Raw genomic sequence first — 11,509 nt, 5'->3', positions numbered from 1 at the left:
ACCCTTGATTCCTGATTCATCAGACACCTCCCTTCTCTAATTTCTCTCTTGCGCATTCTCCCTGCCGCTCTCTCAAACCTACACACATTATGCAGTTGAAGAGGGAGAGATGTGCCAATCTCACCCATCTCTAACCATGTTTGTTGCAGGAATGATTTGACACACGTATAACTTTGAGAAATAGAATATTTTACTGTCTCTTTACACATACCTTAATGTTTTCATTTGTGGGTTTATAAACAAAATTATTTGGTGAATTTCAATCATGTAAATAATGATATTGATGGTGAGAGAGCAGTAACCGCTTTCATAATTTATGTTTATAAAATCCCAATGTTTCCATTTCTATTGTCATGTGAGTATATATTTTTAATTTAAACATAAAAATGTCGGCCTTTTGCCAGGTACGAATATTTTCGTAGGAACTGTTTATTTTCATAAATTCGTTAGCCTATAATACAACATAGAAGCCTTCCAATCTGCCCTTTTTAACGAATTTATTTTAGACCAAAGCCTAAGTAACAGCTACATGATTTAATGAAAAGCAACAAATAGACAAAGCATTGTTTCACTTTACTTAAAAAAAAGACTAGTGAACAGAACCAGGCAATAAGCTACAGCTGGCTTCACTGTTTCACCGCCAAATAGACCTACAATGAAACTCAATGTATCGCAATGAGGTTGAATGCACTTGGGTCTGTACAGCAGAGTAATACATTCCACAAATATATTTCCTCAAAAAAAAAAACGTATATAGACAATATGATGTTAATCAGTGGCCTACCGCAGTTTCGCAAAAATATGTGAAGATTTATAAGTAATCTCACGCTAGAGAATTTTACATTTTCAGAGAGAATTGTACATTTTATCAAGCACATTTTGTGCTATTCTACACACTTTGCCATAAGGCTGTGCGAAAAATTCTAAACATTTTTAGTCATGGTTTATGACCTGTTCATATTCTATCTGGGGGGAGGGGGGGGGGGGGGGTACACCAGTGATGGTAAACGCTGATCAGAAGAGACTAATTAAACGAAATACCATTTGTAAAGATCAGGAACAAACCTGTACTCCTTATGTTTGCCTATATGGTCACAGGCATAACAAATAGATTGGATGAACTCTTGACTCAGTTGAATTAGATGTTGCTGAGCAAATAAGTTTCTACGCCACTGAAAGTAGCGCAGATATGCCTCCTCATCCTTGTCCAACTTCAGGAGGAATTCAGCCAGGGCTTTTGCATTGGGAAAGTCATTAACATGGATGAAGGAATCTCCCGGGACAAAGTCCTCATAGTTCTGTCTCGGTGGGCCCAATACTACTGGCACAGTTCCTGCTGCAAGTGGTCCGTTAAGCTTCTCAGTGATGTAGTCTCTGTGGACTGAGTTCTCAAAGGAGAGGTAGAACTTACAGCTGGAGAGTGTTGAGTAGTAGTCCTCATATCTCAAGAATCTTGCAAAGGCCTTTCCAAAGAGATCCACCTTAATATGTTTGACAAGTTCTCTGTAATAGTTATCCCTTACTGCTGTTCCAGTTGCAGGGTTATTGTTACTCACAATCCAGCAAACTAATTTATCCTTCTTGGGCAGCACAAAGTCCTCACCCTGGCCTTTCCTTGCAGTTAAGCGCCAACGTACAGGGATGTCTGCATCTTCCCTATAACTCAAGGTCAAGTTGAAAAGGTTCTCTAGACCAGGTATCCTAATTGTGTTTGTAGGTGATTCCACATGGTACCAGATCCACTTCTGGAATGGTGGTCGAGGTGATGGAGGCAAGTTGGATAAATCGTGTTTGATGGATTTGTGAAAGATGAGCACCCCGTCTGCCTTGTTGTACAGAGACTGGTCATCTGTCAGTTGGCAGCTATCAATGTTGAACAATGTGGTGCAATCGCTAAAATCAAACCTGCGGTTTTCAGGCCAGAACCACAACAGCATGATGGGCTTGTCTGGTTCTGGCTGCTTCTTAGACAAGGAACTGTTCTCAGGTGGCTTTGAGTAATGACGTGGCAAAGCAGGTTGGGGAGGGCAGATCTGAGATGGAGCTGATTGATAGTACATTACAAACAGCGTCAGAAATCCTCCTATACCAAGGATCGAGAAGGAGACAACACGTACAACTCCAGAAACCATTTTGGGTGTTCTGCAAAAAAAGAGTCAACTTTTTGAATGGTTTTAAGTCAATTGAATCTTCCTGTACAAAAAACAGGTTGTTTTACCTCTTAACAGTATGTTTGACTTCTTAACTCCTTGTTTTACTTCTTAACAGCTTGTTTTGTACAGGAAGAAAGTATGAGAAAATAGCAAATGCAACAACTGCACAAAGTATATGTCAGCCCAGAACTGTAAACCAAATCCTGTTACAACAAAGGGGAACCGGACGATATAAGGCTAAGAAACATGATAAGATATGTCGGTTAACTTATTCATGAGGGACAAGTCTGTTTTTATCCATAAAATAGACTTTTATTTGTTAATTTGCTTTTACCCTGTAGCTGAAAGACAACTATCACGTCTCTCTCGTTCGTACCATACACACCCACCTCAGGTTTGTGTCTGTCAATAGTTCACTTTTAGTCTCAGTATAACACAATTTAATGGACATTTTACAATGGTAGGTGAGGTGTATTTTAAACAAGTAACTTCAAATGTCTACCCTTTACTAATACAGTTCCAACCTACTCTCCTGCTTTGTTCTGCAATGTGATATGGTTTAGGTAGATGACAATCTCTTCTAAAATTGTTTCAAATGTATTTTTCATGTGTAAAAACACTTAATCAGACTTGACCTAAGGATTTGCCAATACAGTAAATAAAGCATGTGTTTTCATTATTTCACTTGACCTTTCAAAATGGCCCTAAGGATCCTCTCCCTTCATATTTACAAGCAGATCTATAAAACTGAAAAACTATGTCCACTTTGCGTAGCATATTCTTAGATAAGTGAGGTCTGTATTTTAGTGAGGTCTATAATTAAAGAGAAAAGATCAAGACTCACCAGACGACAGGTTGTTCTTGTTACAGCTTGTTCAGAGGTGTTCGGTGATGATCTGCTTTGTGATCGGTTTTGTAATTCCTACACACACCCAGTCAGAAATGTTGAACTGTGTGATTCGTTTCTCAGTCACATACTCATCTGCTCAAGTATATAAAAGTGAAACAGTGAGAAGCTGTATTGAATTATCTTCAAAATTACCGCTATTGTTTACATTTGAAAAGGAAGAACCATCCGAAAGCGGCAGAAAACATTCTCAATACGCTTCCGCGGGGAATTTCAGGAGTGGCTAAGCAGATTGTGGTACTTCCTCCTTCGCCACAGCCAATGGGCAGCAAGGCCAGAAATAAAGAAAAACGACCGTGAACTCTGCCAGAGAGAATTCTTCTGGATCCATACTTAATGAACAATACAGCGATTAGGACTTAATTTGGATGTTGATATGAGGGTCATGTTTTAAATTCCTATTGTCAGCATCTTAGCTTCAAACATAGCCCCCCTCCCAGGTATTAGGGTGTCCTGTATCCATGACGCCACTGGTGTGAACTGATACTACCCGGACAGGTTACGATAACCTTTACCTTTATCTAGCTGTTTTCAGAAAGATCCTGGTTCTACATAGCTATCTATCATAGTGCACTGTGCTTTATTATGGGCGACAGTTTTGCTATTCATCATTGCATTATCTACCAGAAAGTTGGATGGCCCTCTGATGTCACGTATTGTAGGTTGATACATTGCCATGTTTTCATTTATAAATCATTTTACAAAAACTCCCACTGTACCTAACATCATTACTAAACTTTAGACACACGAGTTACCAAACCCGTTCTCAGGCATGGCATACTCTGGAAAGGAATTTAGTCTCTACTGAGTTTGGTGAATCAGCATTTAGTTTTCTTGCACCGTATTTGTGGAACAACCTTCAAAATGTTCTAAAATGTAATGTTCTGGCCCCGCTAGTGTAATTCAGAAAGCTGAATGAGGACCTTATTACCGATGAATGGGGGGGGGGGGGGGGGGGGGGGGGGGGTTATGACCGTGTTTGTTTTTCTGCTTGCATTATACATTTATATTTTGATGTGTGTATTTTCTGTAATTTATGTAATTCAGGGCTCATCTGTAAAATAGACCTTGTTCTCAGTTTGACTCCCTGACAAAATAAAGGTAAACAATAATAATAAACATATGTATATATAGTGTTGTAAATGTTTTCATTTTCTTTCTTTTTTTGTGCCGCTTTTCGGATGTATTGCTCTGTTTCTGATAGTATGGGTTCCATATACTAACACCTCTTTTTTTTATCTGTACATGTGTTTTGTTCTAGTAGAAATATATCTATAATATGTTCTGTTCTATCTAGCATTTGTATTTCTATTTGATATTATGACATCTAGTGGCCCTTTTGGCTACTTTAGTTAACCACAGGTGTTTGTAGTTATCTGTGGCTCACTATGTGGCCGTATCTGTTCCACTATTGTTTGTGGAGACATGCATTCTGTGAATAGTAGATATGTTTTGATATATCCCTGTGAATAGTAGATACGTGCCAGAAAAGTGGGAAAGATCAATGAGTGATATATGAAACAGTCAGTGGAGGCTCCTCAGAGTAGGAAGGGGAGGATCATCCTCCTCAGAGAATTTCATAATGTCACGACTTCTGCAGAAGTCGGTTCCTCTCCTTGTTCGAGTGGCGTTCGGGGGTCGGCGTCGCCGGTCTTCTAGCTATTATCGATCCACTTTTAATTTTCCATTTGTTTTGTCTTGTCTTCCCACACACCCGGTTTCAAATCCTTCATTGCATGTTGTGTATTTAACCCTCTGTTCCCCCCATGTCCTTGTCCGGAATTGTTTATTGTAAGTGCATGTAAACATTTATCTGGTGTGCGACGGGTTTTGTACCCATTGATTGTTTGTTTCTGTATGCCGGCAGTTTTATGAATTAAACTGCTCCGTTGTAAACCCAGTTTTTGCTCTCCTGCGCCTGACTTCTCTGCCGCCAGTACGCACCCCTTACAGAAATCCTGACCCGTAATATGGAGTCAGCAGGAGCAGGTACCCCGGGAATAGGGGTGGAGGAGCGCGTCCGGGAGCACACAGCGATGCTCCATCATCTTGGCACCGCCATGGACCGCGTTGTCCAGACAATGGACCGCTGGGAGAGACAGGGAGTTCTTCCAGCGCCTCCACCAGCACAACCGGGGTCTCCATTACTCCCCCCCCCCTTCTCATGGTCTCAGTGGGATTCGTCTCTCCCTTCCCGGGGAATACGACGGTACGGCTGCAGGGGGTTCCTGTTGCAGCTAGACTTATACCTGGCAACCGTCCACCGAGCTCCTTCTGGCCGTGAGAGGGTGTCCGCCCTCGTTTCTTGCCTCACCGGGAAAACCCTGGAGTGGGCCAACGCCGTGTGCAGAGAGAGAGATGCGGCGTTGGACCAGTTTGAGGAGTTCACCCGCCACTTCCAGGCAGTCTTTGACCACCCGCCTGAGGGTAGATCGGCGGGTGAGCGCCTCTTCCATCTGAGGCAAGGGACGAGGAGCGCCCAGGAGTTCGCCCTGGAGTTTCGGACCCTGGCCGCCGGTGCGGGATGGAACGACAGGGCCCTGATCGACCATTATCACTGCAGTCTGTGCAAGGACGTCTGTCGGGAGTTGGCCTGCAGAGACACCACCTCAGGGGTGGAGAGGTGTCACCAAAACTCCGCCCCTGTGCTTTCTTCTCGAAGAAGCTCAGCCCAGCGGAGCGGAACTATGATGTGGGGGACCGGGAGCTGTTGGCTGTGGTTAAAGCGTTGAAGGCGTGGAGACATTGCCTTGAGGGGGCTAAACACACTATCCTCATCTGGACTGACCACCGCAACCTGGAGTACATCCGGGCAGTGAGGAGACTGAATCCTCGTCAGGCAAGGTGTGCCATAATCTTTACACGTTTTGTGTTTACCCTGTCCTACAGACCAGGTTCCCAGAATACGAAGGCAGACGCACTGTCCTGGCTGTATGACACAGAGGAGCGGCCCATGGATCAGACTCCCATACTCCTGGCCTCTTGCCTGGTAGCGCCGGTCATGTGGGAGCTGGCATTGCGCAGGCATTGCGTACAGAGCCCGCTCCCCTCCAGTGTCCTGTCGGGCGTCTGTACGTTCCGTCTGCTGTCCGTGACCAGTTGATCTATTGGGCCCACACGTCACCCTCCTCTGGTGATCAGGGGATCGGTCGGACGGTGCGCTGTCTGACTGAGAAGTACTGGTGGACCACCTTGGCTAAGGACGTGAGGGTTTATGTTTCCTCCTGCTCGGTGTGTGCCCAGGAAAAGGCTCCGAGACACCTGCCCAGAGGTAAGCTACACCCCTTACCCGTTCCACAACGACCTTGGTCACACCTGTCTGTGGAGTTTTTAACCGATCTACCTCTTTCACAGGGAGACACTACAATCCTGGTCATTGTGGATCGTTTCTCTAAGTCCTGTTGTTTCCTCCCTCTGCCCGGTCTTCCTACAGCCCTACAGACTGCGGAAGCCCTGTTAACTCACGTCTTCTGGCACTATGGTGTGCCTGAGGATATAGTGTCTGATCGGGGTCCCCAGTTCACGTCGAGAGTCTGGAAGGCGTTCATGGAACGTCTGGGGGTCTAGATCAGCCTTATCTCGGGTTTTCACCCCGAGAGTAACAGGCAGGTAGAGAGAGTCAACCAGGATGTGGGCAGGGTTCTGCGATCCTATTGCCAGGACCGGCCGGGGGAGTGGGCGGCGTTCATGCCCTGGGCCGAGATGGCACAGAACTCGCTTCGCCACTCCTTCACTAACCTCTCCCCCTTTCAGTGGATTCGAGGCGTCGGGCATGCGGCCTTCATCACCTCGTGGAGTGGGAGGGGTACGTTGAGAAGGAGAGGTGCTGGGTCCCGGTTGCGGATGTTATGGACCTGAACTGCTGCGGGAGTCTCACCGTCGCCGGCCGGATCGCCCTGCGCCTCGCCCTCCGGGTCGTCCCCGAGGCCAGTGTCGGCGCGCCGCTGGAGTCGCGTGTCAAGGGGGGGGGGGGGGGCGGTCATGACTTCCGCCGAAGTCGCCGAAGTCGTGTGTAATTGTTTATTGTTATGTGGATATTGTCAGGCGCCATACTTTTGTTATCTTCCATGTTTTTAGCACGTTTGTGTTTTTATGTGCTGTCGTTTTTGTACCGGAATTAAAGTGAGCCTGTTTACTACACTCTGCTCTCCTGCACCTGACTTCGCCTCCCGTACACACCCCTAACAGTCATTTAAAATACCTACGTCACAATTCTGTGATTGTCTTTTCAACTAAAATAGCACATTTTATGGCATGGTGGTAATGACATTTCCCCCTAAAGAAAATTATCATCTTAAATAGTATGGTCTCAGACACTATTAGATCTTGATTTCAGACAGAGTGAAGAAAATATTCAGATAGATATAAAGCAGATATAAAGCAGTTTCAAGAGGTTTCATTTTCAAAAACAATTAACATCCAAAAGTGCCCGTATTTCTAAATCAACTATATACTGTATAACATTTTACAACAAAAGAAACATGATTATTTGTCTCTCTGAAATTAAACCATCAAGTAGATTTTAAATAAATACATGTCTGTTATTGAACAACCCCATGCCATGATTAGACAATGAAAAATAACACCAATTTCTTTGAACAATACAAGCTAATTCACCAACATTTCTAAAAATGGATATATAGGGTTTTGGAATGAAACTATTGCATATTCATATTGTATGCTGCTTCTGTTTGTACCGGTGTTGTTAAATGCACAGGTAGCATGCACATTTATACACTGCTTTCTTAATGGTAATACTGCTCTTGTGCTATCATATGTACAGTGTATTCATTACCTCTATCCCCTGTTTCAAAACCACTACCATTTCATTCCTGTGTGTGTCCATAAAGTATCCTTGCATGAAACCCCCCAAGAATATTTGAGATAAAGAACCTTGTCAGTGTGTTGGCCTGGGATCAAGAAACCTGATCTTGACAGCTATTTGCATGACCAGTTTTGCAGCTCCAGGCAAGAACACATTCTTGGCCAGGTGTGGAGATCACATGACCAGTTTCACACTGTTTACTTCAGATACTGAGCATCTTACTGTGGATTTTATCAATTAAAACTTTGTGATAATTCAGTAAGAGCACTACTGTAATCAAGTTGAAGTATATGGTTGTGAAATAGTAGTAGTACTGGTGGTGGTAGTAACTGCAGTAGTGATCATTTGTTATTTATTTAAATGCAACCATTATTTAACTAGGCAAGTAAGTTAAGAACAAATTCTTATTTACAATGACGGCCTACCCCGGCCAAACCTGGACTGATAGTAGTAGTAGTAGTAGTAGTAGTAATAGGGTTGTAATAAGCTATGGGTTAGGTAAAATTAGTTATTTTGCAGTGGTTTCAGGTGTGGAGTTATTATAGTGGGATTAGTATAGTGAGTTAGTATAGATGGCTAGAGTGAGAACTATAGCAGTATAAACTATAGAATGTAAAAAATATATACAGTGGGGCAAAAAAGTATTTAGTCAGCCACCAATTGTGCAAGTTCTCCCACTTAAAAAGATGAGAGAGGCCTGTAATTTTCATCATAGGTACACTTCAACTATGACAGACAAAATGAGAAAAAAAAATCCAGAAAATCACAATATAGGATTTTAAATCTAACTTGCACAATTGGTGGCTGACTAAATACCTTTTTGCCCCACTGTATATCATTTGGAACATTCTGAGGCAGTGGTTTCAGTTACAGTTTTTTACTCTTCAATGGCTTTGGTGCCATTTTCCAAATTCTTAGTACAAAACTTCAAAACTGGTAACACTTGTAACACAGAAATTCTTATTTTCAAAACCTTTTATTTTGCATTCATTTTGATTGGAGACATATTTCACCACAGAACCATTAATCCAAAATATACTGTTATATTCTGTTTACTGTGAAGTATCATGAGAACATTCATTTAATCACCAAATACAACATCATGACATCTTCTCAATTTAGTTGTTTTAACAACCAGTTAATACAATAGCAAAAAAATGCAAGACACATCGATCTAAAATCCATTCTGCCAGCGTGACTTGGTGCAGTGAAAAAGCGACTTCATTTTTGTTGTTGTACTCAGTCAATTGAAAATGTGGTTACAGTTTTGAAACATTGCACAAAAGTGATTGAAAGAAAATGTAAGTTGCCTGCTTGTGAGCATTCAACAGTTGATGAGCATCACATTGTGATCAAACTGGTTGGGTAGGTTAGTCTCACACCTCTTTCATTCCTCTAATAAAACAGGTAAAGCAACACCTCATGGCACAATGCCTCTCCCCTTTTGACTCATATATTTTGTGTGTAATTTTTGCATAATAACTTATTTACTTAAGTATTCAGACCCTTTGCTATGAGACTCGAAATTGTGCTCAGGTGCATCCTGTTTCCATTGATCATCCTTGAGATGTTTCTTCAACTTGATTGGAGTCCACCTGTGGTAAATTCAATTGACTGGGCATGATTTGGAAAGGCACACACCTGTCTATATAAGGTCCCACAGTTGACAGTGCATGTCAGAGCAAAACCAAGCCATGAGGTCAAAGGAATTGTTCATAGAGCTCAGAGAGAGAATTGTGTTGAGGCACAACTCTGGGGAAGGGTACCAAAACATTTCAGCAGCATTGAAGGTCCCCAAGAACACAGTGGCCTCCATCACTCTTAAATGGAAGATTGGAACCATCAAGACTTTTCCAAGAGCTGGCCGCACAGCCAAACTGAGCAATCAAGGGAGTAGGGCCTTGGTCAGGGAGGTGACCAACAACCCGATGGTCACTCTGACAGAGGTCCAGAGTTCTTCTGTGAAGATGGGAGACCCTTCCAGAAGGACAACCATGTCTGCAGCACTCCAACAATCAGGCCATTATGTTAGAGTGGCCAGACGAAAGCCACTCCTCAGTAAAAGGCACATGACAGCCCGCTTGGAGTTTGCCAAAAAGACACCTAAAGGACTCTCAGAACATGAGAAACAAGATTCTCTGGTCTGATGATAACAATATTGAACTCTTTGGCCTGAATGCCAAGTGTAACGTCTGGAGGAAACCTGGCACCATCCCTAAGGTGAAGCATGGTGGTGGCAGCATCATGCTGTAGGGATGTTTGTCAGCAGCAGGGAAAGGGAGACTAGTCAGGATTGACGGAAAGATGACTGGAGCAAAGTAGAGACAGATCCTTGATGAAAACCTGCTCCAGAGAGCTCAGACTGGGGCAAAGGTTTATGTTCCAACAGGACAATGACCCTAAGCACACAGCCAAGACAATGCTGGAGTGACTTTGGGACAAGTATCTCTATGTGTGTTAGTGGCCCAGCAAGAGCCCGGACTTGAACCCGATCTAACATTTCTGGAGAGACCTGAAAATAGCTGTGCAGCAACACTCCCCATCCAACCTGACAGAGCTTGAGAGGCTCTGCAGAGAAGAATGGGAGAAACTCCCCAAATACAGGTGTGCCAAGCTTGTAGCGTCATACCCAAGAAGAATCGAGACATAATCCCTGCCAAAGGTGCTTCAACAAAATACTGAGTAAAGGGTCTGAATTTTTAGTAAATGTTATAATTTCCTTTTTTTATACATTTGCAAAAATGTCTTCAAACCTGTTTTTTCTTTTGTCATTATTGTTTGTAGATTGATGAAGAAAACACGATTTATTTAATCGATTTTAGAATTAGGCTGTAACAAAACAAAATGTGGGAAAAGTCAAGGAGTATGAATACTTTCACAATGCACTGTATGTATTGATGTTTTTTATTTATTGATGTTTTATTGAACCTTTATTTAACTAGGCAAGTCCGTTAAGAACAAATTAATATTTTTAAATGATGGCCTACCCGGCCAAACCCTCCCCTATCCCGGACGACGCTGGGCCAATTGTGCGTCACCCTATTGGACTCCCAATAGCGGCCGGTTGCGATCGGGAGTTTAAATTGTTAAACAATGTGTAGGCTGAGTGCCGTTTTTAAATGTATGTAGTTCTATTGTCTATTAATGTTCTGACATGTTTCATGTTTTGTGTGGACCCCATGAAGAGTAGCTGCTGCTTTCGCAACAGCCAATTGGAATCCTAATCCTAATACAATATAAAATAAATAATAATTCCTCTCTCCACGCGCCATATGCTGAAGCTTGCATATTGTACCCTCCACATAGAGAGGGTGGACAATCAACAAGCAGCTGTCTCGACTTCAAGGAGCCATGGAAGTGATCAGAAAAGGGAACATTCACGCAGTCGCACATTTTATATCACGATATACAGCCTCATTTTACTCATTTTAAGTGTATCGAAAAAAATTCAGCTAATATCGATATACTGTCGATTTTCTATATCGGGACTCATTACTAATTAGCGTACAATAAACTATAGACAAGGAACTCTTTGTTTAAATGTCGAATGAGGTCAGGAAAGTTATTTGTAAACTTTGGCATTTTCACTGAACTATGAAGAGCAGGATTAGCAAACAAATCCAC

At 42.7% G+C, this 11,509-nt stretch overlaps 1 protein-coding gene across 1 annotated transcript; it reads right to left on the bottom strand.

The window, feature by feature from the left end:
* Positions 1–974: 974 nt before the first annotated feature.
* LOC129825425 (4-galactosyl-N-acetylglucosaminide 3-alpha-L-fucosyltransferase 9-like) lies at positions 975–3,272 on the bottom strand. Its single transcript, XM_055885520.1, has 2 exons — positions 2,998–3,272; positions 975–2,142 (listed from the first exon to the last, which is right to left on the bottom strand). The coding sequence occupies exon 2, from the start codon at positions 2,130–2,132 to the stop codon at positions 1,029–1,031; it is 1,104 nt and encodes a 367-aa protein (XP_055741495.1). The 5' UTR covers positions 2,133–2,142; positions 2,998–3,272; the 3' UTR covers positions 975–1,028.
* Between the last annotated feature and the right edge of the window lie 8,237 nt (positions 3,273–11,509).

Source organism: Salvelinus fontinalis, chromosome 27, assembly GCF_029448725.1.
Source record: "Salvelinus fontinalis isolate EN_2023a chromosome 27, ASM2944872v1, whole genome shotgun sequence".
Taxonomy (NCBI): domain Eukaryota; kingdom Metazoa; phylum Chordata; class Actinopteri; order Salmoniformes; family Salmonidae; genus Salvelinus; species Salvelinus fontinalis.
This window is presented reverse-complemented; position numbering and strand designations above follow the sequence as displayed.

What these genes read in the sequence shown, in the direction of transcription:
- LOC129825425 (XM_055885520.1), bottom strand. Translation starts at nt 2,132, where the DNA reads ATGGTTTCTGGAGTTGTACGTGTTGTCTCCTTCTCGATCCTTGGTATA.